Raw genomic sequence first — 23,500 nt, 5'->3', positions numbered from 1 at the left:
CCGGAGCCGGGGGTGGGGGCGGGGCCCGGGGCGGTATCCGGCATGGAGGCGGGGCTGGGGGCCTTGGTCTGCGCCGGGGAAGCGGCAGAGCCAGAGACAGGGGTCCGGGCTAAGGACGCGTCGGAGACCCGGGTCGGGGTGTGCGCGGAACCGGAGGCCCGAGTCCTGGCCGCGCCCCTGGGCCTCGTTCCACGGCCCGTGCCCGACCTGCGTCGTCCGTGTCTGCGCTCCAGCCTCCTCCAGTAGAAGAGCAGCGTGTTGTGGAAGACGCGCCCTGGCCGTGCCGCGGCCTCGGGCTGCGGCCTCGGCCACGTCCGTGTTACGGTCTTCGATGCTCCCATTGCTCCGCTCTGACCGTCCCGCGTGCCCGCGGCTCTGTGCCCTCAGTTGGGGGAGCGCCCAGCTGGGCCGTGAGCGCACAGAGGGCGTGCTGTTGGTGCCGGGGGTCCAGGGGTTCCACTTTGGCGACCGGCGCCATGGCAACGGGCGCCTGGCAACGCGGGGCGGGCCATGCCTGCAAAGGAGGAGGTGCGTCTCTGGGCTCCCGCGAGTACCGAGCAGCCTCTCTCCCCCGCCCCCCGCCCCGAATCCTACAGCCTACTTGAAGAGGTTAAACCCACGTCGGGAGTGGCCTCAGGGATACCTCTGCTTCCATATGTACATTAATTCATTCTGCAAATATTTGTGTAGTGCCTAATCTGTTCTAGGCACTGGTCTGTGCAAGGAGCAAGATTTGTCCGTCCGTGACCTCCTCAGCTCATAGTCCAGTGGTCAAGACGGAAAAAACAAAACCAAACAAACAAAAAAGAGTCACACTAATAAATGTTCAGGTACAAACTGTGATGGGGGCCATGAACAGGGCGTGGTAAATCTGGGAGGCCTCCTTGAGGAGGTGACCCTTAGGCAGTGGCCTGAAGGATGAGGAATCTACTGAGGAGGGCAGTCAAGGCCAAGGCAGGAGAGAGGAGGATCTTGGCTACTTGCATGGGCAGAAAGGCCAGTGGGACAGGACCCGGGAAGGGTGGTGGGAGAGATCCAGAGGTGGCCAGGGACCCACCAAGGACATCATCAACTGCCATGGCAGCTGGGAATTTATTCTGAGGACCCTGGGAAGGTGCTGGGAAGTTTTGGGCAGGGTACCCTGGCCTGATCCCATTTCTGTTTTGCAAAGATTCCTCTGAAGAGTGGATTTCATGGGAGCATGTGAGGAGCACAGGCTTTGGGGGAGGATGGGGCTGTTGGTAGTTGTCCAGGTGAGAGATGAAGGTAGGGGGTGTCAAGAAAGAAAGAGTGGAAAGGATCTACGTTGCTGGGGGTGTAGAGCAGGGGCTCTCAGTTGGCATAGGGAGAGGCCTCAGCATCTTTCTAGGTCCCTGGCTGTGAGTAAGCTGGCCCTTCTCCCACTTCTCTCCTCTGTCTTCCAAGGGAGCAGGATCTGTCCCACCCTGTACCCTACCAGGCCAGTGGCCCCCACTGAGATTGGCAAGGTGACAGCTGGGCTGAAGGCACTTTGCAAAACTTAGGCCTATGTCCACAGGTGTTCATTGCCTGGGCCAAGACTAGGGAAGGTTTGAAGGTTTCAGAGAGAGCCACTGGTTGGACAGATACACAAAGGCCTTTTGTCAAGGCCAGAGTGGTTTCCTGGAGGGATGCCATAGAGGCTGACCCCTCCCTCGAGGGCTTGGGGTAGAGGGAGTCTCAACACAGAGCTGGTGGCTCCAACAGGGGGAAGAACCACTGTGTGCCAGGGTTGGATGGGGCTCCAAAAATCTTCCCTATAAGGAAGCAGTCCAGAGATGTGGGGCACCTGGGCACACCACCTGTCTGGGGATTCTAGGGCCTTCCCTTCACCACCCCAGTTAGTGGGGGGATGGTCACTCTTGATCTCAGAGGCTGTGTTTACAGCAAACTATGATAAATCATGAATTCAGAGGTGGCTCTCAAAACAGTCCTAGTCACCACTTCCCCCATCCCCCAAGCGCTGGTGACAAGATGGACCCTCTTCATCCTGCCCCAAGTCTCTCCACCACAGGGGAACCTATGGGGTAAAACTGTGACGTCCGCCTCTCCCCAGCACATAAAGAAAAAAACCCTGACAGTTAATATCCATTTAACACAAATTTCCTCCTCTGTGATTTGGGGACATTACGGAGACCTTTCCTCCAATGTGAGGATTAAGCCAAACAAAGCACTTAAAGCCTTTAACACTGGGTCACTGGTTCCTGATGACAACTGCAGTTAGCTCCCCAGGGAGCTCAAAGAGCCAAAGGGCACACCCAGCAAGTGGCTCTGACCGATCTCAGCACTACACAGGGTGTGGGAGAGCCGGGAGGTGTGGCCAGGCCTGGCGGCACTTTGATGGCTCTTCCTTCTCCTCCTCCTCCACCCACAGCCAGACTCCAGCAGAAGGGCCTCAGGCCGCAGTCCCAGCCCCAGCCCCTCCACTCTTTCTTTGCTTCCCACGGAAGCCCTGTGCTCCTGCCCCTCTACAGGCTAGGGGTGCGGTGAGGAAGCTGTGAAGGACCCAGTCACAGGCAGGGAAGTGCAGCAAGGACGTGGCAGGTCTGGGGCATCGCCGGGGAATTCCAAACAGTCTTCTGGGTACCCGAGGCCTCCCCTCCTCCCCATGTAGGCAGGGAGGCAGTGGGACGCTTGACCACACCCGACAGACTCCAGAAACCTGTGACGGAGATCTGGGGAAGCCACAGCGATGGCAGGCCCCCGGCACCCGGTGTCTGTGAGCGGGGCAGCTCTGGTACAGACAGACAGGCTCCAGGTCGAGACTGATGGGACCCCTGCCAGCCCCAAGGGAGAGGGAGGGAGTTCCTGGCCTAGCGCCTCCAAGAAGCCCCCAACCTATTTCATCTAACAGACGTTCGCCTTTTCCGTGTGCTGGTCGGATGACAGCGACACCTTCGCACGAAGAAGCTGGGAGGAGTTCAGGAGACTCCATGTGAGTGAGTTTGGAGCCACCCTGACTTCCCCCAACTGCATGACCCACCCGTGACCACCCCCCATTGCCTGCTCTTGTGCCCACTCGGGCTTCCAGCCCCTAAGATCCTGGAAAGGGACCCCCGCCCTCCCAGGGGAACAGTGGGCCCTCGGAGACTGACACGCCCCTTCTCGCCCTCAGAAAACCCTCAAGGAGACTTTTCCAGTGGAGGCGGGTCTGCTGCGGAGATCTGACCGCATTCTCCCCAAGCTTACAGGTCAGGCCAGCAAGGATCCCAGGAGGGGCAGGGGAGGCAGCAGTCTGATGTGGGGAGCCCTGGGGTGTGTGTCTCATGGTCAGTCCTTATCCTGCCCACAGATGCATCATTATTGGTGCACTGGGGCCGCACTGGCCGAGGCCTGGCACGCCTGCAGCTGCTGGAGACCTACTCAAGGGCGCTGCTGGCGGCAGGGAAGCGTGTGACCCACAGCCCAGTGCTCACTGGCTTCTTTGCACCACAACCCATGGACTTGGAGCCTGTGCTGCCAGCTGGCAGGTGCCTGACCCACCCCCAACTCTCTGCCAGCAGAAACATCTGGAATATGGGGGAGGCGGGGTGGAGCAAGGGCCAATGAGGGGACGCTTAGAGGCTGGACAGGTGGACATCCCACCTCTCACCTGCACCCTCACCAGCCTGGTGATCCTGCCTGCCCCACAAGAGCCCCTGCCAGGCCCCACGGGCAGCCCTGCCATCCGCAGCCAGGAGGCTCAGAGCCTGCACTGTCTGCAGCCCTTCAGCACCCAGGACACATGGGGCCAGCCCTTCCATGCTCGGGCCCAGGAGGCCCTAGATGTGCTGCTGCGACATCCCTCAGGTGGGCCTGGGTGGGAATCTGGGGACACACCCTTCTGCCCCCTGGGACGCCAGTGGGCCTCAGGAACCAAAACACCCCCTGCCCTTATCTTGGGCACAGGCTGGTGGCTGGTGGCGAATGAGGACCAGCAGATGGCATGGTTTCCTGCTCCCTACTTGGAAGAGGTGGCCCTGGGCCAGGGACGAGATGGGGAATGGTCCCTAGGGAGCAGTGGTGAGACTAACCCTCCTCCCCACACCCACCACCACGGGGCTGTGTTCGGCAAAGCTGAGTCACAAGAAGCACGCAAGCCAGGGGAATGAGGCCATGGGACGACCAGGGGGTACCAGTGGCCCTGTAGCGTGTGCTTGGTCCCCACAGTGAGGCGGAGCCCCACTGGGTTTTTTTTTTAATTTAACTTACTTAATTATTTTTGGCTGCATTGGGTCTTCGTTGCTGTGCACAGGCTTTCTCTAGTTGCAGCGAGCAGGGGCTACTCTTCCTTGCGGTGCAGAGGTTTCTCATTGCAGTGGCTTCTCTTGTCGTGGAGTACGGGCTCTAGGTGCATGGGCCTCAGTAGTTGTGGCTCATGGGCTCTAGAGTGCAGGCTCAGGAGCTGTGGCACATGGGCTTAGTTCCGCGGCACGTGGGATCTTCCTGGGCCAGGGCTCGAACCCGTGTCCCCTGCATTGGCAGGCAGATTCTTAACCACTGCGCTACCAGGGAAGCCCCACACTGGGTTTTAAAGCGGTCCCTGGTGTCAGCAGAGATCCAGAGGGGAGCCCAGAGGTGGTGATTCAGCAGGAGATGACGCAGGGACTAAGAGGTGGGGCCCTGGCCTCTGTGGTGACCACCAAGGATCCGTTCCCAGGGTACCAGTTCTGTGCTTCCCATGCCTACGAGAGCAGCCAAGCCGATGAGCTGTCTGTGACCACAGGGGCACGCGTGCATGTGCTGGAAACATCAGACTGTGGTTGGTGGCTGTGCAGGTGCGTGGGGTGGGGCTCTGGTGGGCCCAGTCTAACAGAGGCAGGGCCCAGTGCTAATCAAACCCCGCCCTCCCCTGCAGGTTCCAAGGCCGTACTGGTCTTCTCCCAGCTGCAATACTGCAGCCTGACGGGCTGGGCACACTCCTCAGCGGACCATGGCTCCACCTCAGGGTAGATGGTGGTGAGGACAGGGAGGGCGAGGCCCAAAGCTCCCCCAAGTCCCCCCAGGCCACGACCCTGCCGCCTACCGTGCCTGCCCGACCATCTTGGAGTGCCATTCAGAGCTGCTGCTGCACCATCACCCGTAAGGCATTGGGGCAGTACCCAGGGTGTCACGGACCCCCTTGAGAGTGTGTGGCATGTTGTGGAGGGCTGCGCTGTGCACCCCACAGCTGGAGCGGCAGGCCAGAGGCTCCAGACCCCAAGGATGGTGGCTGCCAGCCACATCAGCCTCAGGGCTGGGGGATGTGCAGTTGAGGGTGGGACTCCCTGGCTGGTGGGGCAAGGAGACTACACTCTCCCTTGTCTTCTGAGTAAAGTTCTCCTGACTGACCCCCACCCAGTGTCTGTGCTGAGGGGCAGGGACTGGGGGATCTTGGGCCAAAGTGTGGGGGCGGGGCTGGCTGGTGGGCCCAGCCTCGGGCTGGCCCAGGCAGTGGTCCAGGACCTGGGGTGAGACAAAGCCCAGACAGACACAGGGAGCTGAGATAGCAAAGTACGTGTTTTGGTGGGTTTCAGAGGGCCGCGGGGGCCATGGGGAGGGTGGGCAGCTTCATGTTGTGCCATAGGAAGTCCAGGAAGGTGGCTGCCTGCAGCATCCGGCTGAGCCGTTGAAAGTGCCGCTCTGCGGGAGGACAGCAGGTGATCAGGGTAGGAGGAGTCTGGCTGGACGGCCCCCTGCGCCCACCTGGGGCTGGGTCTACATACCAGTGTAGGGCAGCAGGGCCTCAAGTGAGGCCCGCACACCATCGTAGGCCAGCAGCTCTTCCGGGGCCTCATGCCGCAGGAGCACGCCCAGCACGGCCTGGGCTTCGTGGCAGTGCCGTGAGTTGGTGTTCCACGTGACACAGAAGCGCAGCAGGGCCTCTGTGGGTGATGGGGACCGTCAGACCTGCCTGCTGGGCCACCCCAGCCTTACTAGGCACCATCCAGCCCCGACCTGCCTGCCCCAGACCTTTCTGGTCTCGTCGCAGTTGGAGCACCGTGGCTTCCAGCTTCTCGCAGGACTCGGGGTCCCTTTGGATAGCTACGGGAGGAGAGAGGAGACTGAGCCCTGGGGAAGGGGCACCACGGACCCGAGAGACTACCCCTGCCGCCTGTCTGGCCCGAGGCAGCACTGACCCTGGATGACAGTCAGCACAGTGTGGGGCCGGTCTAGAGAGATGGCCAGGCCCAGCGCCCGCAGGTACCGCTTCTCGTGGAGCAGGTTGTCCAGTTCTTGTTGCCTGGTGGGGGAAGGAGGGAACAGGACCACTTGGGGCCCTGGCTAGGGCTGAAGGCAGAGCCATCAGGGGCTGGCTGAGGAGTCTGCAGCCCGGGCCTGAGCACCCGCTGGGGGTGAGCTGTGTTGCTGCTCCGAGCCTTGGTTTCCCCAAACTATAGAGAGAAGGGACGCCAATGTGCCCTACTCCAAGGGGCGGGGGTGGTGCTAATGCATGGGACTTGCCGTGAGGGGTTGGGTGGAGACCCCCAACTCACTTGACCACCTGCTCCTCTCTCTTGGCCTGCTCCTCTGCCTGCTCCGCCTCAGTCACATCCTGGGGTCAGACTGGGGTCAGACTGGCACACCCACGCTGTCCTGCCCACTGTCCCCCCACCCCACCCCAGGCCACACACCTTCCAGAGGATGACACAAGAGTCGCTGGCGCCGGTGAGGGCATAGTCATCCAGCCGGCTGCAGTGCAGACCCCAGACCTTGTCCTCGTGGGCATCCAGCGTCCTCACACACTCATTGTTCTTGATGGTCCAGAGCTTCACAAGCCCATCAGAGCCGCTGTGTTCAGGATTGGGAGGGGGCTCAGCCCTGGGGCCTGCCCCTAGCTCACCCCTAACCCTGCCCCGCCCTCACCCACTCACCTGGACAGCAGCTGTGTGCCGCGGCTCACAAATGCCACCTTCAGCACAGAAGCATCATGTCCCTCAAACGTCTGCAGGGTGGGGAGAGGGGAGGTGTGAGGTGTCACCAGGTAGGGGGCCAGGCCTGGGCTGAGGGAGGCTTACCTTGAGGCAGCTGAAATCCTGCAGTGCCCAGAGCTTGACAGTGCCATCGGCCGAGGCCGTAGCCAACACCTGGTCCATGGGCGAGAACTGGACACACCAGAGGCCACGCCGGTGGCCCGAGAAGACGCCCAGCAACTGGCACTGTGGCAGGGCCCAGAGTTTGGCCGTGCGGTCCTGTGACCCCGTGGCCAGCAGCTTGTCGTTGGGGGCGATGGCCACACTATTGATGTCCTGGTGGTGGGAGCAGGCAGCAGCTCAGATCCCCATCCCAGCAAGGGCCCTGCTACGACCCCACCTGTGTGCTGCGTGTGGTCACCTTGTCGTGGCAGTGCTGCGTGGCCTGGGCCTGTAGGAGGACAGGTCCACCATCGGGGCCTGTGCTCTTGGATGGCAGGGCTTCAGGGAGGGGCCACAGCTTCACAGTGCAATCCTGGCTGCCCGTCACCAGGAAGGTCTCCTTCAGCCTGAGGCCCGATTTGGGGGAGGGGGAGATACCTGCTGAGCCCTGGCCAGCCCTGTCTGCAGCGCACCACAGCTCAGGCCTGTCAGACCTTGGTCCAAACCAGAAAGACTGTCCCGGAATGTGAACTAATGTGCCACCGCCTTAACACCTCTGGGACCACCTGCTTCCACTCGAGTCTGCACTGCCTGCCCTCAGTGCTGTCAAACCTGGGGACTTGGTCCCAACAATGGGAGCCCCAGGCCTAAAGAGCACCCTCTCCCCCTGGACGCTGCTTAGTGTCATTGTCCCTGGTCTAACACCCCTCCCCTTTTATCCACACAACCTTAAGATCACTTCTTAGAAACCTCCTACAGTGGCATCTGAGGATGCCCCAGCCCCTGTTCTCTAGTCTACATTCCTAGGCTGGAGACTCAGAGAGCAAGGCAAAACCCGCCTCTGCCTCCGTGACACCCCGGACCCCAGCCCTGAACCACTACCTTGAGCAACAAATGGTGCCCACGCTGTGTGTGTGTCCAGAGCCCTGAGCCACACAGGCCACCTCGCCTGCCTTGTTCATCCTCCAGACGCAGATGCTCTGATCCTGGGGATGGGATGGGTGAGGAGAGGCTGGGCTGGGCTTCCTGACCCAGGACCCTGTCCCCCGTACCTCTCGTGGTGCTTCACCTTGGCACAGCTAACGAAGAGCCACCCCTTCCGGAACACATCTAGGGCCAGGACAATATCTAGAAAAAGGTGTAGAAGAAATGGCTAGAGAACAGCTATGGCAAGGCGGGGCAATCCAGTCCTGGGTGAAGTCCGGGGGCACTGGCCTGGTGCCCTCACCTGTGTGGCCGTGGAGAATCTGGCAGGCGGACGTCTGCAGCTCAAACACTTTCAGGCAGGGGCTGTTAGAGGCCACCACAACGTGCGAGTCCTTGGGCCCGAGGAACCGGACGTCCAACACCTCCTCACTGTAGCCGGCAAACTGTGGGGGCAGGAGGGACACAGGCCAGGGCCTGTGTGAGTCGAGGGCTGGCATCCTGGGCTGTGGGCCGAGCAGGGGCAGTGCTTGCTCACCTGTTTCTGCAGCTGCAGGGAGCGGGCCTCATAGAGAAGCAGGTTGTGGTCAGCAGTGACGCTGAGGAGCAGGCCAGCGGCTCGGGCCAGGGTGCAGTGGGTCAGCTCCCGCCCGGGGCCTGGCAGCTGCCGTTGTGCATGGACACACTGCCCAGAGGCCGCCTCCCACACGCGCAGCATGCCTGTGTGGGGACAAGGGCCGCTGGGACTCACGGGTCCACAGGCCTCCATTACCCCTGCTGCCCGCCCTGGCCTGGCCCCACCCACCTTGGTCGCCAGCTGTTAGGAAGTGCAGGCCCGCAGACTTCACACCCAGCTCCGGCGCCGGCTCCTCTGGCAACAGAACTGCAGCCTCCACACTCTGAGGATGAGCAGGTCAGAGGTGGCAGCCCCGCATCCCAGCCCGCCCCACTCAATGGCCCTGGCGCCCCACCTCAAACACCGGCACGGTCCTTGTGGCCTGGAGGCTCTGCAGGTCCCAAACAATGCAGATCTTGTCACGGCCTGAGCTGGGGGGAAACAGCCACCTCAGTTCCCAAGTCTCAGCTGTGGCCGTCCCTTTCCTGCCAAGGCCTGGGTAGCTGGCCACTGACCTGAGCATGGTGTGACCATCAGCACTGAAAGTCAGAGAAGTGACAGTGCTGTAGTGGGCAGTCAGCATGGCCAGGCACGACCGGTCCTGCAGCGACCACACGCGGATGCTGGTGTCTGCGGCTGAGGAGAATAGGAGCAGGCGTGCGGGGTCCGGGTGGAAGGCCACCAAACTGCAGGCAGGTGGGGTGGGGCTGGTGAGCTATGCCACCCTGACTGTGACACCCCACCCACCTGCCCTCCGCCACCCCTACTCACTGTATGACACCCGGTGAGCCCCGAAAGTGGTGTGTCCCATAGTGCTGCACGACATCCCAGACACGCACGGCCCCATCACAGCCGCCTGTGGGAATGTATTCGAGGTGCGGGGGCTGTATGCCCAAAGCCCCCTGCCTGGCTCTAGCCGCTCCCGCTACCCAGCCGGGGTCCTACCTGTGGCTAACAGTGTGGAGGTGGGGTCGAAGGCCATGGTGGCCACAGGGGCTGTGTGTACTGCCTTCCACAGGCGGGTGATGCTGCCCTCTTGCCAGGCCCACTGAGCCAGCAGCAGTGCCCGGCTGGCTGTCACCAGCACCTGGGGGAGCACGCAGTTCAGCTGGGGGCAGAGGCATGGACGCCATCCTCATCAACTCTGGTTGGGAGGTACCAGAGCCCACCTCTTGTCCCGGTCCCATATACCTTGTCATCGGGGCTGAGATCAAAGGCAGTGATGTCCTCCTGGTCCTCCTGGGGCGAGAGTGAATGCACAGGGTGCCATGAGAATAGGCTGCCCCCCACACCAGCCCCTTACCCTGACCCTCCCCCACCCTCACCTGCTCCAGGCTCTGCAGCATAGTCCCCGAGGCCACATCCAGGATGTTGACTCTGGTGCCACAGACACAGAAGAGGTGCTGCCCAGTCTGATCCAGCTAGTGACAAAGGGGTCTCAGTCAAGGTAACACTTTTCAGCCCCTGCCTGGCCCACCACTCTGCTCCCCTAGACCAGTACCTGCACCTTCCCGCCCTTGTAGAAAGGCTCGATCTTGCGCTCGACAGCATAGCTGGAGAAGAGACGGGGAGAGAGTGAACCATCCACCCCTTGGTCCTCAGTGCCCAGCCCTGCGCTAGGTGCTCCCCTAGAGATCAACCCAATAGGGCCCTGCCCTTGAGGAGTTCCTGGGTAGCAGCAGGGATGCAGGAGGCACGAGGGAGGAAGAGTGACGAGCTCTTCTACTGTTCCTTTCTTTAACTCTCTCAGCTGTACTGTGAGATGGGTGTTGGTACCCCCATGTTACAGAAGATTTGGGACCCTGGGCTAGTCCGTGATCCACACAGGTCCCAGGGCAGTCCAAGTCTTCCCAGACTCCCCGGTATGGAGGAAGCCAGGCCTTGGGGGCCCCCTGCTGGCCACGAGAGGCCAGGCTTGGGTACCAGCCCAGAGCAACATCCTCTTCAACATCCTCCTCAACACTTTCATCCGAGGTCCAGCCTGCCCCTTCCCCAAGCCCGGCTCCTTCCTCCATCTCACTCTCTGAGCAGATTCTCATTTCAGCAAAGGTGTCAGGCTGTCCTCTCCCCTCCCTCTTGGCTACTTCCATGCTGGTCCAAGCCACTGCACTCTCCTCTCCGGGGAGCTGCTCCAGCCTCTTCCTTTGGTCCCTACCACTCTCTCAAACCCTGCTCCCAGAGAGGTCTTCTAGAACATAACTCTGTTCATGTCATCACCCTGCCTTAAAGTCCTCTGCTCTCCTTACACGTTTACGAGACCCTGCCTCGAGGGGTGTCTCCTGACTCTTTGTGTTCACATGGGCTGTTCCCTGTATATGGCCCGGGTCTCTCTTCCCGAATTTCAAAGGTGCCTGGATGACTCCGCTGGAGGAAGCCTGACAGCCAAGATGAAACGGAGCCCCCCTGAACCCACTCGACCATCCAACAGATGGTCTCGGCATCAGGGCTACCCCTTGCTAATTCGTGTCACAGGCCCTGATAGAAACGATTTGCTTAATATGTTTATCCCACCAGACTGCTGCACAGGTCGAGGCTGAGTGTGTCTGGTCCCGGACACTGAGCACTTAGATGTTCAGCGTAAGTTTGGGGGTTGAAAAAGCACGGGATTGAGAGCTTCCTGGCCACGGAGGACCAGCCCATCTCCTGACCTCTCTTCCTGCTCCGCGGAGAAGAGGGACAGCAGATGAAACCCCCCAGGCCGCCTGCCCCAGAGGTGGTTCTTCTCCTGCTACCTGAGCGCTGGGGAGTCCCGCTCCCGTCCAGGACCAGCCTCGACCTGTGCTCAGTTCGCCCCTTCCTCCCTCTTTCGGATTTCTTGTCCCCCTCCCCCTCCCCAAACCGGCTCCAAGTTTAAGTAGCGGAAGCCAGCTGCACCCGGTGGGACTCCAGTGGCCGCCCTCCGAGAGCAGTCAGTGCCGGCTCTCCCGCGAGGACGCCGCGGGCCTGTCCGTATCCAGCCCTCACCCCCTCCCCAAATGGGTGCAGGACCCACGCCAGGCGCCTTCGCTACTCCGGCAACGAAGCCGGCTCCCTCCCCGGCGGAGCCCCGGCTCACTTGGACTTGAAGCGGCCCACTCCGGCTACCGCCTCCGCCATGTCGCCGCTGCCGCCGCTGCCGCGTGAGGGAGACCTGGGCGCGACACCACACTGTCGGCGCCGGGGGATGGCGTCACCGCCGGCAACTACTGTGACGTCACCAGCGCTACGGCCTCGGCGACATCTTTGCTGAGGGCAGCGGAGCGGCGTCAGGAAGCGGAAGATGGCAGAGGCGTTTCCGGCCTCGAGGGCGGGCTGTAGAACAATGTGGAAGCGGCTGGGGTCGACTGGCAGTGTGCTGGGGTCTCTAGCTGCCTGTCGTTTTACCGGACTTTTTTTTTTTTTGGTACGCGGGCCTCTCACGTTGCGGGGCACAGGCTCCGGACGCGCAGGGTCAGCGGCCATGGCTTACGGGCCCAGCCGTTCCGCGGCACGTGGGATCTTACTCCGGGACACGAACCGTGTCCCCTGCATCGGCAGGCGGACTCTCAACCACTGCGCCACCAGGGAAGCCCTTACTGGACATTTAAAAAGGTATTCGGGAACGTCCCTGGTGGCGCAGTGGTTAAAAATCCGCTTACCACTGCAGGGGATATGAGTTCGAACCCTGGTCCGGGAAGAACCCACATGCTGCAGACCAACTAAAGTTAAACCCCTGCGCCTCAATTACTGAGCCTGCGCTCTAGAGCCCGCAAGCCACAACTGCGGAAACCTGTGCGCCTAGAGCCCGTGCTCTCCAACAAGAGAAGCCACTGCAATGAGACGCCCACTTACCGCAAGAAGAGTAGACCCGGCTCGCCGCAGCAAAAGGCCGTGCGCATCTTTATTTATAAATAAATAAATGTATTAAAAAAAAGCAAAAAAGGTATTCGTAGGAAATGTTTACTAAAGTAATCCCAAGACTCCTGCCCCCTTGGCATTCTGGGATTTGGGGCAAGAGTGGTCAGGTGTGGTGAGTTAGCAGATACAGCTTGTGAACTGGGCTCTGCCTTAGGGCTTCTGGTATAGTATGAGAAATAACGCAGGTAAATTAATAAATCGGGTGATTTCAGAGTCGTTCAAATATTGATTGAGCACATTCCACGTGCAAAGCACTGTTCTAGGCACTTGGGAGACACCACAGAAGCCGGTGAGCCAGTGTGAAAAACTAGTGGGAAAGACCTTGGAAAGGTTCAGGGAAACAGGCCAAGATGTCCCTTTCAGATGAGGTGAGTAATGCCTGGAGGGGAAGGCGTGAGGCCAGCAAGCACAGCGGTGGTGAGGCGGCCAGGCCGGGGCTCTGCATTTATTTACTCCTCTATTTACAAGGTAGCTTGGCCCTGGGCCCCCCACATCTCAGCCCCAATGCTGCCTTCTGGGGGGGGCCTCAGCCTCCTCTTGCGGGGCGCCCAAGAGCAGGGCGTCATCTTCCTCCAGTAACTCTCCGAGCTGGGCCAGCTGCCGGCGGATGAGGCTGGCAGACCGGTACACCTTGCGCATGCGCCGTAGCAGACACAGCACCAGGGTCCGGCTGCGCTCCTGGCGCTGGCACCAGGCCTTGCGCAGCTCACGGTAGCAGTTGTGGCTTGCGCGTTCGGCCGGGCCCAGGGTGGCCCCGCAGCCCAGGGGGCAGCGCTGATGGGCACCATGCTGGCAATTCTGCCGGTGCTCGGCCAGGTTCCCACGAGGCACCCGTGACGTGCACCCCTCGTTGGGACAGGCCGTCAGCTCGAAAGGGCATGAGTCCTGGTGCCCTTTCCGATGGGCCAGGGGGCACGTCACCAGGCAGCCAGCTTCGGCGTTTTTGCACTGGGGGTGGAGGAGAGCATCGTGTGAGCCAAACCAGGTGAGGCACTGCCAGCCATGAGCCGGCTGCCCCCCATAGAATCCCCCATCCATGGCATTCCACTGAGCAGGAACCACTGAACTGGGAGCCTCCCAAGCTCTTATGTACCACTGGCTTGGTGGAGAGAGGGAAACAGTGGAGCAAATGCTTGGAGGTGGGAAAAATCTAAATCTCTGAAGGGGGGACAGGACCTGAGGTTTAGAGAACAGAGAGTTACATGGTTGGGTTGGTCTGGTGGATTGTTTGTATGCCAGGTTTTTTTTTTTTTTTGGTTCCACTGTGTGGCTTGTGGGATCTTAGTTCCCCGACCAGGGATTGAACCTGAGCCATGGCAGTGAAAGCACTGAATCCTAACCACTAGACCATGAGGGAACTGCCCAGTCAGGTTTTTAAAAAAAAATCTCAATTTCCCCATCTATAAAACTACGGGGCTGGAGAGTAATAGGCAGCACAACAGACACTCCATTCTCTATAATCCCCATTTTACAGCTGGGGCTCCTGGGGCTCAGAAAGGTAACATGCCCAAAGTCACACAGCAAGTAAGTGGTAGAGAAGTGACTCAAATTCAGCCAAGTCTGATGACCTCAAGGAGGGCAGTCTGTTGGTGTAGAAACCCTCAGTTCTGAGGATAGGATTCTTTTCAACCCCTCTCCTGGCTCTGCTCCCCACCCCTACAGGGGTGAGGAGGGTAGGGTGGTGGGAGTGGGTGTTTTGAGCTACCTTGACTTCCAGGCGGCCAATGATCTTCCGGAGTTTATTCACATGGACCATCTTTTTCTGTTTCACCTCTTTCCTACAGCACGGACAGGTCTTTTGCCTAGGAGACATGAGTGGGGGTGATTATTGGGAGTGGGAGGAGAGCAAGTGGCAGCAACATGCCTCCCCTGGTGGTCCCTCCTTCTCTTTAGCTGGAAGAGACACAAGAGGGCATTATAGGGAGCTCTCAGCTCTGAGGCTGGGGCTAAGGGTTGCAGATACCACAGGGTGACCAGACTCACATACATTAGTGTCCCAGGAGATTTGGCAGCTGAACTTTATGGCCGTCATGACCCAGTGCTTGGCTGACCTTCCTCTCTGTTCTGGGCCCCAGGAATGGCTCCCAGCCCCACCCCTGCCCTCCCAGCCTTTTGGGTGCCCAGTAGCACCTGGCTAGCCACGGGAGGATGCACCTCTTGCAGAAGATGTGGCTGCATGGCAACCTCATCGGCCTCTTGAGAACTCCATGGCAGACAGAGCACAGGAAGTTGCAGTCGGGAGGGCTGGTGAAGAGGTTGAGATCATACCCGCCACTCTGCAAAGGCCAGGCCAGCATTAGGGCCTGGCTGGGACCAGGATCTGGCTCCCCACTCCACATGCCCAGAGAAGGACCCCAGGAAGCTTTGGGTGGGAGATGGGCCACATGAGAGCCCCAAGTGGAGGGCTGGGTCAGCGCCCACTATGAGGCGACAGTGGTGAGGGTCAAGACCCCCCATGACTACCAACCTCCAGCTGTAGAAGCTGGCCTTGGCCTGGAGTTAACACTTGCTCAGAGGGACTTCCCTGATGGCGCAGTGAATAAGAATCTGTGCTCCCAATGTAGGGGGCCCGGGTTCGATCCCTGGTCAGGGAACTAGATCTCACATGCATACTGTAACTAAGAGTTCTCAAGCCTCAACTAAGGAGCCCATGAGCCGCAACTAAGACCCAGTGCAACCAAATAAATAAATACTATTTAAAAAAAAAAAAGACTTGGCCAGAGCCCTCTGAAAGGTTTCCGTGTCCTATTTGGGAGCTTGTACCCCACTGTGCACATCATCTTAGTGAGGAATGGGGTCTAGCTCTGGACAGGTCTAAATGCTCACCATGATCTCTGGATGGCAGCTCCACTGACCGCTGGGGCTCAGGAGCCTCCATTTCATAGCAGGAGCAGGCCGACATCACAGTGGCATTGTCCAGCTCAGGCCAATCACAGCCCTGGTCCAGGGCACCACCTGGCTCTTGCTCCCCTCTCAAGAGTCATAGGGCACCCCAGAGCCGGGATAGGTCTCTGGAGCCCCTGCCTTGCCTCTGCCTTGGGGGTGGCTGACAGCCATCTTCAAATAGCACTAAGGCTGGAACCAAGCTTCCAGGGGCTATTTCCTCAAAGCTGAGGCTCCAGCAGTAGCGCAGGGACTGTTCCCCTCTCTTCCTCAAATAGGCTGCCCAGGTGGCCAGATCCCCAAGAGCTCGGGGGGCTTTAGACATTGACTCATGATCAGGTCTCTTAGGATCAGAGACCTATGGAGCTAGCTCCAGGGTACAAACCAGGAGTGAGGACCAGATTTCCGTGGTACTGCAGCAGGAACCTAGCATGTGGGAGAGCCTCCCAGAGCAGGTAGGCTGACCACCTGGGTAGGCCTATAAGGAAAGGTGTGGGGAAACCAATTTCCATGTGTGAGGCACAGAACAGAGAACTGCAGTTTCAATACCACTGAGTGTTGAGCTCATCAAATCCTAAAGGCCCTAACCCTTTCCTGAGAGCAATAGGGAGCCACTGCAAGCCTCTGAGCTGCAAGTCTTACACTCTCACCCTTGTTAGTGTTTTGCTGATCCAGCCTGACTCACCTCAAGCTCAAGGTACTTTACATGCTGATGTAGAAGATACGGGGTATGGGTAGAAATAATATGGTTTCAAACCTGGCTCTGCCGCTTTTAGAGGGTGGGATCTTAGAAATCACTTGCCAACCTTCAAGACCGGGTTCTACCCCTGCGTGGCATCCAAAGCAGAGTTGAGCGGGCCAGGAAGGTGTCCCACAAAGGTCTCCCTCCACAGCACACCTCGGTTCCCACGTCAGCAGGTGCGTTTTCCAGGATGGTAGTCGGGAGTTCAAGAACACCCACACACGGATGAATCAGATCAACAGCTTTATTGAAAAACGAAAGCAGAGCCCCCCCCCTTCCCCCCCCGCCCCGGTCATGGCGGCGTCGGCCTCAGGCTCTGAGCATCCAGGTATCCTAAGGGTAGAAGACGAGATCAGGGATCAGGTACCAGAATCCGGAACATGAGAGCGGCCGCAACCGGGCCCGGAGCGGCGGCACGTGTCGGGGGCCTGGGTTTCACCTCCCCACACGGAGGAGCGGGCGGTGAGCTGTGGCCCCCGGTGGCTCTGGGCGCCGAGTCTCACCTGCGGCCACGGCCAAAGCCGCAGGTGATTTTCAGCCAACGCCGATCTCCCAACCACCCCACAGCGCCGCAAAGTGCCAGGCAGAAGTACCTAATGAACAGACCTACCTGCAGCCGGAGAAGACGAGGTAGGGGCCGAGCTGTCCCTTATAGCAGCGTCCCAGTCGCGCAGATTCCGGGGCCGCTGACACGAAGGCACTCGCCGAGCTCGGCGGGGGCGGGGCCTCTCGGAGCCAATCACAGGCCGTTTTATAGGCCCTTGGCGCAAGAGCGATTGGGGTGGGGCAGCCGAGATCTCGCGGCGCTTGGCGCTATATAAAGACTCCCTTGGGGGTGGCTTCCTTCTTTTTTTCCGTAAAAACACGTGAGTCTTCGCGTTAGTAGCTGCGGCCGGTGGGCCTGGGCGGTGGGAATCCGCCGCCATCGGGCGGGGTCCGGGCTGGTGCGCCCGCGCTGTGGGGCTGAAGCCAGGCCTGGGCGTCCGAGGTGTCCGTAGATGCCAGGGCCTCACTGACCGGCTGGTTCTTGTTACTCTTTTTAGCAAATGGCGGATGACGCCGGTGCTGCGGGAGGCCCCGGAGGCCCCGGAGGCCCCGGGGGCCCTGGCATGGGAAGCCGTGGTGGCTTCCGCGGAGGCTTCGGCAGCGGCGTCCGGGGCCGGGGCCGGGGCCGCGGTCGGGGCCGGGGCCGAGGCCGCGGAGCTCGCGGAGGCAAGGCCGAGGACAAGGAGGTAGGTCTGCGCTATGCGCGTGAGGCGGGCCCTTGGACGGCACCGGGAAGGCGGTCCTGGGCACCTGCTGCGCCTTTTCCTCTTCCAGTGGCTCCCCGTCACCAAGCTGGGCCGCTTGGTCAAGGACATGAAGATCAAGTCCCTGGAGGAGATCTATCTCTTTTCTTTGCCCATCAAGGTAAACATAGGTTCTCTTTTTCTTGGGTGGGGCTTTGGCCTAGCTGGGGTCGAGGGAGCTTTGTCACTGGTTGGACATTGAGGGGTCCTAGGCTCCATCTTTGGTTTTATTAAAAGTTTTGTCACAAATTTTTTTCTTGTAGGAATCTGAGATCATTGACTTTTTCTTGGGGGCATCTCTCAAGGACGAGGTTTTGAAGATCATGCCTGTGCAAAAGCAGACCCGTGCTGGCCAGCGGACCAGGTTCAAGGTACCCCAGCAATCTTATTTTCCTAGGCTGTTTCTATCAAAGACTTTTGTGAGACTCTCTCAGCTCTGCATGGTTGCACTTGTGTTCATGCGTGTGACTTTCGTAATGGGGAGAGAGAGAAAGGATCTCCTCAGGATCTCAGATAGGTCTCCTGGTGGCCAGTCTTTCCTTGAGGGGCACAACAGACCCTGTGCGGTGGGTGGCTACTGACGTTATGAAGGGCAGTGGACCACCAGCCATGTCAGTCTCTTTGCAGGCGTTTGTCGCCATCGGGGATTACAACGGACATGTTGGTTTGGGCGTGAAGTGCTCTAAGGAGGTAGCCACTGCCATCCGTGGGGCCATCATTCTGGCCAAGCTCTCCATCGTCCCCGTGCGACGAGGCTACTGGGGGAACAAGATCGGCAAGCCTCATACCGTCCCTTGCAAGGTAGGCTGGATGGTGGTGCGTGGCAGGGCCTGCAGTGGTGCAGACTCTCCAGCCCATCTCCTGACTCTACCCCTTCCCAGGTGACTGGTCGCTGTGGCTCTGTGCTGGTGCGCCTCATCCCTGCCCCCAGGGGCACTGGCATCGTCTCAGCCCCTGTGCCCAAGAAGCTACTGATGATGGCTGGAATTGACGACTGCTACACCTCTGCCAGGGGCTGCACTGCCACGCTGGGCAACTTCGGTAGGTGGCCCACATGTAGACTCTGGGTTCTCTCAGCTCTGCTCAGTCACATTCTTTGTGTGATTGGTGTATTTTGAGAGAGAGGAAGGCTCTCCTAATGCACGACAGATTGGCCCACAGTGGTCTCTCTGTTCCTAGGAGTGCGACAGCTTCTTGCTGTAACTGGGGGTTCATCTCAGGTCAGTTCACTAATCCTCTCCTGTTTTCCCTTTTTCAGCCAAGGCCACTTTTGATGCCATTTCCAAGACCTACAGTTATCTCACTCCTGATCTCTGGAAAGAGACGGTGTTCACCAAGTCTCCGTATCAGGTACTGCCTGCCCCGCTACCCTGTTAGGCAGGCCGGGCAAAGCAAAGGGTAGCAGTCTATTTGGTTACAACTAAAGCCTCTTGTTTTTCTAGGAATTCACTGATCATCTTGTAAAGACCCACACCAGAGTTTCTGTGCAGAGGACCCAGGCTCCAGCTGTAGCCACCACATAGTTTTCTATAAGAAAAATAAAATGAATGAAGCTAGTTTATAGTTGTCTCTTGTTTTTTTGCGGGGGGGGCGTACCATGAAGCTTGTGGGATCTTAGTTTCCCGACCAGGGGTTGAACCTGGGCCCCCAGCAGTGAAAGTGCAGAGTCCCTAACCACGGGACCATCAGGGAACTCCCTATTCTCAAGTTTGTTTAGTGGTGGCTGAATTTGGAAGGGAAATGGGCCCAATAAGATGAGAAATCTGAATAAGGCTTATCAATGTGTCAAGGTTGGGAGCTAAAGATGACACCACAGAGATTCCATTACTCTTTATTTTAGCAACAGCGACAGACATGAGGTGGCTCGAGCTGCCTCAGGCAGCAGCAGCCTCTTTGGTGGCTTTTCTCTCTGCCAGCATCCTCTGCTTCTGTTTTGCCAGGCACTTCCTGGCAGAATAATGGGCCCCCAGGTCATGATCTGGGAAAGAGATGGGGAGGGTAGTCATAGGCCATGATGGGAATTTGGTGGTCTTTTCTCCATGCAGGGAGGGCTCGGGCAGCTAAGACAAGTTATTGAGCAGATAAGGGATGAGGTGAGGTGGTTTTCTTTTACAACCACCAGAGATTGGGCTAATTAGCAAAACGTCTAGTACCCAGCTCTGTGGAGACTGGAAGGAGGACTGGGAAGTGAGGTGGCAGAAGCACGAGTAGCTGGGGGCAGGCTGGGGTGGAGCTGACTCACAGCGGTCCTGGTAGGCCTTGGCCACCTGGGTGAACTGCTCCAGCTCCTTGGTACAGTTCTGCCTGTAGCTCTCACCTTCCCTCTGCTGACAGGCCTTTAGCCTTTCCTGGATAATGTTGACGATTTCCTGATCAACTTTGCTGAAAGGAAAATGAGAAAGGTCGTGAACAACAGGGGTCCCCAAACCCCAGGGCCGTGGACCGCTACCGAATCCGTGGAAAAACTCTTCCATGAAACTGGTCCCTGGTGCCAAAAAGGTTGGGGACCGCTGGTCTTAAGGTCTATAAGGATTCCCTGTACTCAGGGAAAGTAAAATGAAGGCAGGGCCTGGGAGCCCTGTGGTCTGGCCCCTCCACCCCTAGATCTGGGTTGGCCACCATCTCATGGCATCTGGAGGGAATATGCTCATTGCACAGGGCTCTCAGTAGTATTCACTGACTAAGAGCAGAAGCCCAAAGGGGAGGACTTACTAGTCTCTTCTCCATTGCATTTCTGCTTCAAACATGCACAATATGTCCTTTTCCTTGCACTCAGTGATGTCCGGCACGCGGCGGAACTCACGGTGGTAGTAGTAATACCTGTTCTTGGCATGCTGCCGCTCTATAAACTCTGCAAAGAGAAAACCCCAGGTCCAAAGGCCTTATTGGTTTGGAGAAGCCACAGTTTGAAAGGGCTCTTAGCTTTGTATTTCTCATAAGCCGTGGAAGAGGCAGGTTTCCCAAATGTTCCCAGCTTTTACAAAGACTGGCAATTGAACTCCCAAAGAAGAGGTGTGGGCTGGCACACAGTCCTGGAAAGGACTGGGCTACAAATGGCAATGTCTACGGTTTATGGAGAGTTTCTTGTAAGCCAGGAACCACCCTGTGTTGCATAATACATTAACTCACTTTGTCCCCACGATAACCCTATGGGGGCAGGTCCTTTTCATTTACAGAGAGGAGACCCAGGCTCTGAGAGATGGCAGGATTCAGAGCCTGTTCTCTGCAAGCCCACACCCTGCTACAGTCCCTCCTGCCGGCCCAGCTCCGCCAGAGCACGGGGATTCCACTGTGGAGGCAAACAGGCCCCAACAGGGAGCCACCAGCAGGGATTCCAGTCCCAGTTCTGCTACTGCTGACCTTCCGGCCTCAACTTCCCCATGGGTAAATGAACAAGTTGGACCTAGTGAGATCTCATCCATCCAGACGTATAAAACACTTTCTAAAAAACTGCTATACAAAAGAGGGAGCAGATCCACTACTGTTTTTTCCAGACCTTGGGGCGGGGTGGGGGTGGTTCCTCCCCCCACAAAGAGCCACCAGAGCATACTATGCACCCCAAATGTTCTGTTGTTGAATGAATGGATTGATTAATTAGGTGCATGGATGAATCACCTGGCACTAGTGACTAAGGGCATTATGCTCTGCCTGCTGCACCACCAAGATGGCTGAACCACAAACTGGACAACGATGGTTTAAAACGTTCACCTAGTTTGGACCAGAGATGGCGGAATTTGGGCAGCTCTCAAGCGTGGGCACACACGGAGGGCAAGTTACAGCACACGTGGGTGGAAGGGGCCTCGGCCATCAATGACCACCCGGGCCATTTTGCAAGCATGCAAAGGGTTGGGAGAACCCCTGTACCTCAACAGCCCTCTGTGACCGCCTGCTGTGCAAAACGCAGGATGCAAAGCGTGCAGGGAGAGTGGGATCTAACAAGCCTCAGGACGCAGATGACTTCGATCAGGAAACAGCCCCTAACATTTGAGCTAGGCCGGAGACCAGGGGTCCGTGGACGGCGGCAGGGGCCATACAGCAGTGAGGGCTCTTGGTGTGTGTGTGGCGGGGTCGTCCCAAGAGGTGAGGCCTGGGGTGCAGTGGGGATCCAGGCTGAGTGACGGGTGCGGGGGGCCCGGGAGTGGTGGGGGGCCCCGGGGCGCAAGGCCCGGCTGGGGCTCGTACCTCTCGCGAGGGTCACTGGCCGATCCACGAGGAGGTCGAAAGCCTTCGTAAAATAGGTGATAGGGTTGGTCAGAGTGGTCTGCGGCGAGGGCGCCGGCGTGCGGCGCGGGGGCTCGGGGTACACGTTGTTGTCCCAGCTGTCCGGCATGGCAGCGACGCGCGGCGGGCTGGACTCTCGGACGCGCTCCCGCGGCCTCCGCCTCGGTCCCGCGGCCTAGTTCGCCCGCACAGAGGACAACTGGAGAGCGACCGCGCCTGCGCAGGACGACGACGGCGCCCGCGAGGCACCATGGGACTTGTAGTTCACCCCGCCTGCCCAAGTGTGGCCTCGGGAGATGCTTCGCAGTGCGAGCGCCCCCGCATGGGACCGCCGCGACATTGCACTCGCGACGAGCGCCTACTGTGTGCTGGGCGCTGGTATCAGCGGTGAAGGAAACAGATTCCTATTTACATTCTAAGGGGAGACAGACACAGGAGTAAGGAAACCATTCAGTTCGGAGGGCGTGTAGGCACGTGCCAAGTGCAGCAGGGAGCAGAATGATGAACACAGCTGGGCTCTTCTGGAGAACTCAGGCCGGTAGAGCAAATAACAAAGTCAACAGATAACACAAACTGCCAAAGGCTGTACCCTTCCAGGAAGCCTTCCTGGATTGTCCATTCCCTACATCCCTCTCTGAGCTCCATTGTGTCTGCCAGGGCCCCTCATGGACTGGCTGATGCCACTGAGCTTGGAGAGGGGGCTGCCTGGGGCAGCACAGGAGGTAGGGTTTCCCCTCTCCACCCCCACCCCTCCCCACCCCACGATTAGGGAGAAGTGGCTCCTACCCTGGGCACAGGGCACTCTGTTTTGGTTCTGAGGGTTCCATCCTGGCCCTGAGCACTGTTGTGCCCTTGAGGCAGCTCCACTGACCAGGGCCCTACTGGCCACCCTCTGTGATCTCCATACCTGGCACACCCTCTGGCTAGCACCAGGGAGGATGGGTGGTGGTCACTTCCTGCCCAGAGGCTGGGGTCAGTCATTAACTCTATGGACACACAGAATCCAGAATCATAGTAACCTTAAATCTTCAAATCATGAACTCTTAGAAACTGTCACACTCAACTAATCATAACATTGGCCTGCAATGTCAGGCTGAACGAGGGGACCCAATGGAGGTGGGCCGGAGTCATCTCATGACCCGCAGTAACCAGCACGAGCTCACCCACCAGAGGAATATGAGAAAGCAGAGTATAGTACTCAGTTAAGGGAAAGCACCCAGATGATGGCTTTCTGCTGCCACCCAGCAGCAGACGGACTCAGAGATCACGCAGCAGAAGCAGAAAAAGGCAAATGAGAGGGAGGAACCCAAGCAGCTTTGTGGCTCCATGTCCGACCCTCTGGCCCTTGGCCTGTGTGGCTGGAGCCCCCACTGTGTGCTCCCAGGCCCAGCACCGAGGGTGTTCCCTTTGGCCCTGAGTCTGCAACATGTCACTTCTGTGCTTCCTTCCTTCAGGGAGCCCCTCTCCCCCGGGGCCATTTCTGGGCTGAGGGGTTTACCCCTTCCCAGTGATTTTTTCCTGCCGGACTCAGCCCAAAGTATTAAAAGTAGTTTTGTCATTCAAAAACAACGACAAAAACAAAGAATTGTAGATTTTAGTAGCATAGAATTTTAGCAACCAGGGATGCAAAATCCACAGACCTGCATAGATATCTTAGGCCTGTAAAACTCTGATTCTACAATTACAGAACTTTATAACCATAAAATCTTTGAATTAAAAAATAAGAGATTTCAGGGACTTCCCTCATGGCGTAGTGGTTAAGAATCTGCCTGCCAATGCAGGGGACACGGGTTCGAGCCCTGGTCTGGGAAGATCCCACATGCCGTGGAGCAACTAAGCCTGTGTGCCACAACTACTGATCCTGCACTCTAGAGCCCACAAGCCACAACTACTGAAC

At 58.6% G+C, this 23,500-nt stretch overlaps 5 protein-coding genes, 3 non-coding genes and 1 pseudogene across 10 annotated transcripts; 5 read left to right on the top strand and 4 right to left on the bottom strand.

The window, feature by feature from the left end:
* The first annotated feature begins 2,704 nt into the window (after nucleotides 1-2,704).
* Nucleotides 2,705-5,189, top strand: NOXO1 (NADPH oxidase organizer 1). 2 transcript variants are annotated; one of them, XM_024759760.1, is made up of 8 exons: nucleotides 2,705-2,776; nucleotides 2,873-2,953; nucleotides 3,134-3,219; nucleotides 3,306-3,488; nucleotides 3,626-3,807; nucleotides 3,907-4,020; nucleotides 4,658-4,775; nucleotides 4,856-5,189. In XM_024759760.1, the coding sequence occupies exons 1-8, from the start codon at nucleotides 2,711-2,713 to the stop codon at nucleotides 5,121-5,123; spliced, it is 1,098 nt and encodes a 365-aa protein (XP_024615528.1). In that variant the 5' UTR covers nucleotides 2,705-2,710; the 3' UTR covers nucleotides 5,124-5,189. The 2 variants fall into 2 exon arrangements, with proteins under 2 accessions (XP_024615528.1, XP_024615527.1); XM_024759759.1 differs by having other exon boundaries at nucleotides 2,711-2,776; nucleotides 3,134-3,209; nucleotides 3,311-3,488.
* A 287-nt stretch (nucleotides 5,190-5,476) lies between these two features.
* Nucleotides 5,477-11,736, bottom strand: TBL3 (transducin beta like 3). The gene is made up of 22 exons (XM_024759769.1): nucleotides 11,648-11,736; nucleotides 10,094-10,145; nucleotides 9,918-10,013; nucleotides 9,784-9,831; nucleotides 9,538-9,679; nucleotides 9,364-9,448; nucleotides 9,108-9,278; nucleotides 8,948-9,023; nucleotides 8,782-8,875; nucleotides 8,515-8,696; nucleotides 8,281-8,422; nucleotides 8,122-8,180; nucleotides 7,935-8,038; nucleotides 7,312-7,459; nucleotides 6,996-7,226; nucleotides 6,852-6,922; nucleotides 6,612-6,768; nucleotides 6,474-6,532; nucleotides 6,117-6,220; nucleotides 5,950-6,021; nucleotides 5,703-5,861; nucleotides 5,477-5,619 (listed from the first exon to the last, which is right to left on the bottom strand). The coding sequence occupies exons 1-22, from the start codon at nucleotides 11,686-11,688 to the stop codon at nucleotides 5,510-5,512; spliced, it is 2,403 nt and encodes an 800-aa protein (XP_024615537.1). The 5' UTR covers nucleotides 11,689-11,736; the 3' UTR covers nucleotides 5,477-5,509.
* Nucleotides 11,737-12,899: 1,163 nt separating this feature from the next.
* RNF151 (ring finger protein 151) lies at nucleotides 12,900-15,314 on the bottom strand. The gene is made up of 4 exons (XM_024759770.1): nucleotides 15,295-15,314; nucleotides 14,599-14,744; nucleotides 14,174-14,270; nucleotides 12,900-13,416 (listed from the first exon to the last, which is right to left on the bottom strand). Exons 1-4 carry the CDS (start codon nucleotides 15,295-15,297, stop codon nucleotides 12,964-12,966), a joined length of 699 nt encoding a protein of 232 aa, XP_024615538.1. The 5' UTR covers nucleotides 15,298-15,314; the 3' UTR covers nucleotides 12,900-12,963.
* A 1,194-nt stretch (nucleotides 15,315-16,508) lies between these two features.
* Nucleotides 16,509-16,636, bottom strand: LOC112409584 (small nucleolar RNA ACA64). Its single transcript, XR_003005178.1, has one exon. It is a non-coding gene; the product is annotated as a small nucleolar RNA ACA64 (small nucleolar RNA).
* Nucleotides 16,637-16,940: 304 nt separating this feature from the next.
* On the top strand, nucleotides 16,941-18,939 carry RPS2 (ribosomal protein S2). Its single transcript, XM_024759786.1, has 8 exons — nucleotides 16,941-16,959; nucleotides 17,137-17,325; nucleotides 17,414-17,503; nucleotides 17,646-17,753; nucleotides 18,010-18,183; nucleotides 18,264-18,423; nucleotides 18,641-18,732; nucleotides 18,825-18,939. The coding sequence occupies exons 2-8, from the start codon at nucleotides 17,140-17,142 to the stop codon at nucleotides 18,903-18,905; spliced, it is 891 nt and encodes a 296-aa protein (XP_024615554.1). The 5' UTR covers nucleotides 16,941-16,959; nucleotides 17,137-17,139; the 3' UTR covers nucleotides 18,906-18,939.
* On the top strand, nucleotides 17,807-17,940 carry LOC112409580 (small nucleolar RNA SNORA64/SNORA10 family). The gene has a single exon (XR_003005174.1). It is a non-coding gene; the product is annotated as a small nucleolar RNA SNORA64/SNORA10 family (small nucleolar RNA).
* On the top strand, nucleotides 18,450-18,574 carry LOC112409581 (small nucleolar RNA SNORA64/SNORA10 family). The gene has a single exon (XR_003005175.1). It is a non-coding gene; the product is annotated as a small nucleolar RNA SNORA64/SNORA10 family (small nucleolar RNA).
* A 258-nt stretch (nucleotides 18,940-19,197) lies between the features above and the next one.
* NDUFB10 (NADH:ubiquinone oxidoreductase subunit B10) lies at nucleotides 19,198-21,861 on the bottom strand. Of its 2 annotated transcripts, XM_024759489.1 has the most exons (4): nucleotides 21,565-21,861; nucleotides 20,095-20,233; nucleotides 19,625-19,764; nucleotides 19,198-19,360 (listed from the first exon to the last, which is right to left on the bottom strand). In XM_024759489.1, exons 1-4 carry the CDS (start codon nucleotides 21,710-21,712, stop codon nucleotides 19,257-19,259), a joined length of 531 nt encoding a protein of 176 aa, XP_024615257.1. In that variant the 5' UTR covers nucleotides 21,713-21,861; the 3' UTR covers nucleotides 19,198-19,256. The 2 variants fall into 2 exon arrangements, with proteins under 2 accessions (XP_024615257.1, XP_024615256.1); XM_024759488.1 differs by lacking the exon at nucleotides 19,198-19,360 and having other exon boundaries at nucleotides 19,379-19,764; nucleotides 21,565-21,800.
* An 876-nt stretch (nucleotides 21,862-22,737) lies between these two features.
* On the top strand, nucleotides 22,738-23,092 carry LOC112409456 (small EDRK-rich factor 2 pseudogene; annotated as a pseudogene).
* The last annotated feature ends 408 nt before the right edge of the window (nucleotides 23,093-23,500 follow it).

The sequence above is a fragment of the Neophocaena asiaeorientalis genome, unplaced genomic scaffold (assembly GCF_003031525.2).
Source record: "Neophocaena asiaeorientalis asiaeorientalis breed wild unplaced genomic scaffold, Neophocaena_asiaeorientalis_V1.1 scaffold254, whole genome shotgun sequence".
Taxonomy (NCBI): Eukaryota; Metazoa; Chordata; class Mammalia; order Artiodactyla; family Phocoenidae; genus Neophocaena; species Neophocaena asiaeorientalis.
The sequence above is the reverse complement of the archived record's forward strand: the minus strand, read 5'-3'. Positions and strand labels throughout refer to the sequence as shown.

Coding starts and splice junctions, on each gene's coding strand:
- NDUFB10 (XM_024759488.1), bottom strand. CDS start 21,712: ATGCCGGACAGCTGGGACAACAACGTGTACCCCGAGCCCCCGCGCCGC. Junction 20,234..21,564: donor GCCAGTGACCCTCGCGAGAG/GTACGAGCCCCA, acceptor TTCTCTTTGCAG/AGTTTATAGAGCGGCAGCAT. Junction 19,765..20,094: donor ATGCAATGGAGAAGAGACTA/GTAAGTCCTCCC, acceptor TTTTCCTTTCAG/CAAAGTTGATCAGGAAATCG.
- RPS2 (XM_024759786.1), top strand. CDS start 17,140: ATGGCGGATGACGCCGGTGCTGCGGGAGGCCCCGGAGGCCCCGGAGGC. Junction 17,504..17,645: donor TCTTTTCTTTGCCCATCAAG/GTAAACATAGGT, acceptor TTTTTCTTGTAG/GAATCTGAGATCATTGACTT. Junction 18,184..18,263: donor CTCATACCGTCCCTTGCAAG/GTAGGCTGGATG, acceptor ACCCCTTCCCAG/GTGACTGGTCGCTGTGGCTC.
- TBL3 (XM_024759769.1), bottom strand. CDS start 11,688: ATGGCGGAGGCGGTAGCCGGAGTGGGCCGCTTCAAGTCCAA. Junction 9,279..9,363: donor GGCTCACCGGGTGTCATACA/GTGAGTAGGGGT, acceptor ACCTGCCTGCAG/TTTGGTGGCCTTCCACCCGG. Junction 8,876..8,947: donor GGACCGTGCCGGTGTTTGAG/GTGGGGCGCCAG, acceptor GCTCATCCTCAG/AGTGTGGAGGCTGCAGTTCT.
- RNF151 (XM_024759770.1), bottom strand. Junction 14,271..14,598: donor ATCCTCCCGTGGCTAGCCAG/GTGCTACTGGGC, acceptor CATGTCTCCTAG/GCAAAAGACCTGTCCGTGCT. Junction 13,417..14,173: donor TTGGCCGCCTGGAAGTCAAG/GTAGCTCAAAAC, acceptor CTCCACCCCCAG/TGCAAAAACGCCGAAGCTGG.
- NOXO1 (XM_024759760.1), top strand. CDS start 2,711: ATGGCAGGCCCCCGGCACCCGGTGTCTGTGAGCGGGGCAGCTCTGGTA. Junction 2,954..3,133: donor AGGAGTTCAGGAGACTCCAT/GTGAGTGAGTTT, acceptor TCTCGCCCTCAG/AAAACCCTCAAGGAGACTTT. Junction 3,220..3,305: donor AAGCTTACAGGTCAGGCCAG/CAAGGATCCCAG, acceptor CCTTATCCTGCC/CACAGATGCATCATTATTGG.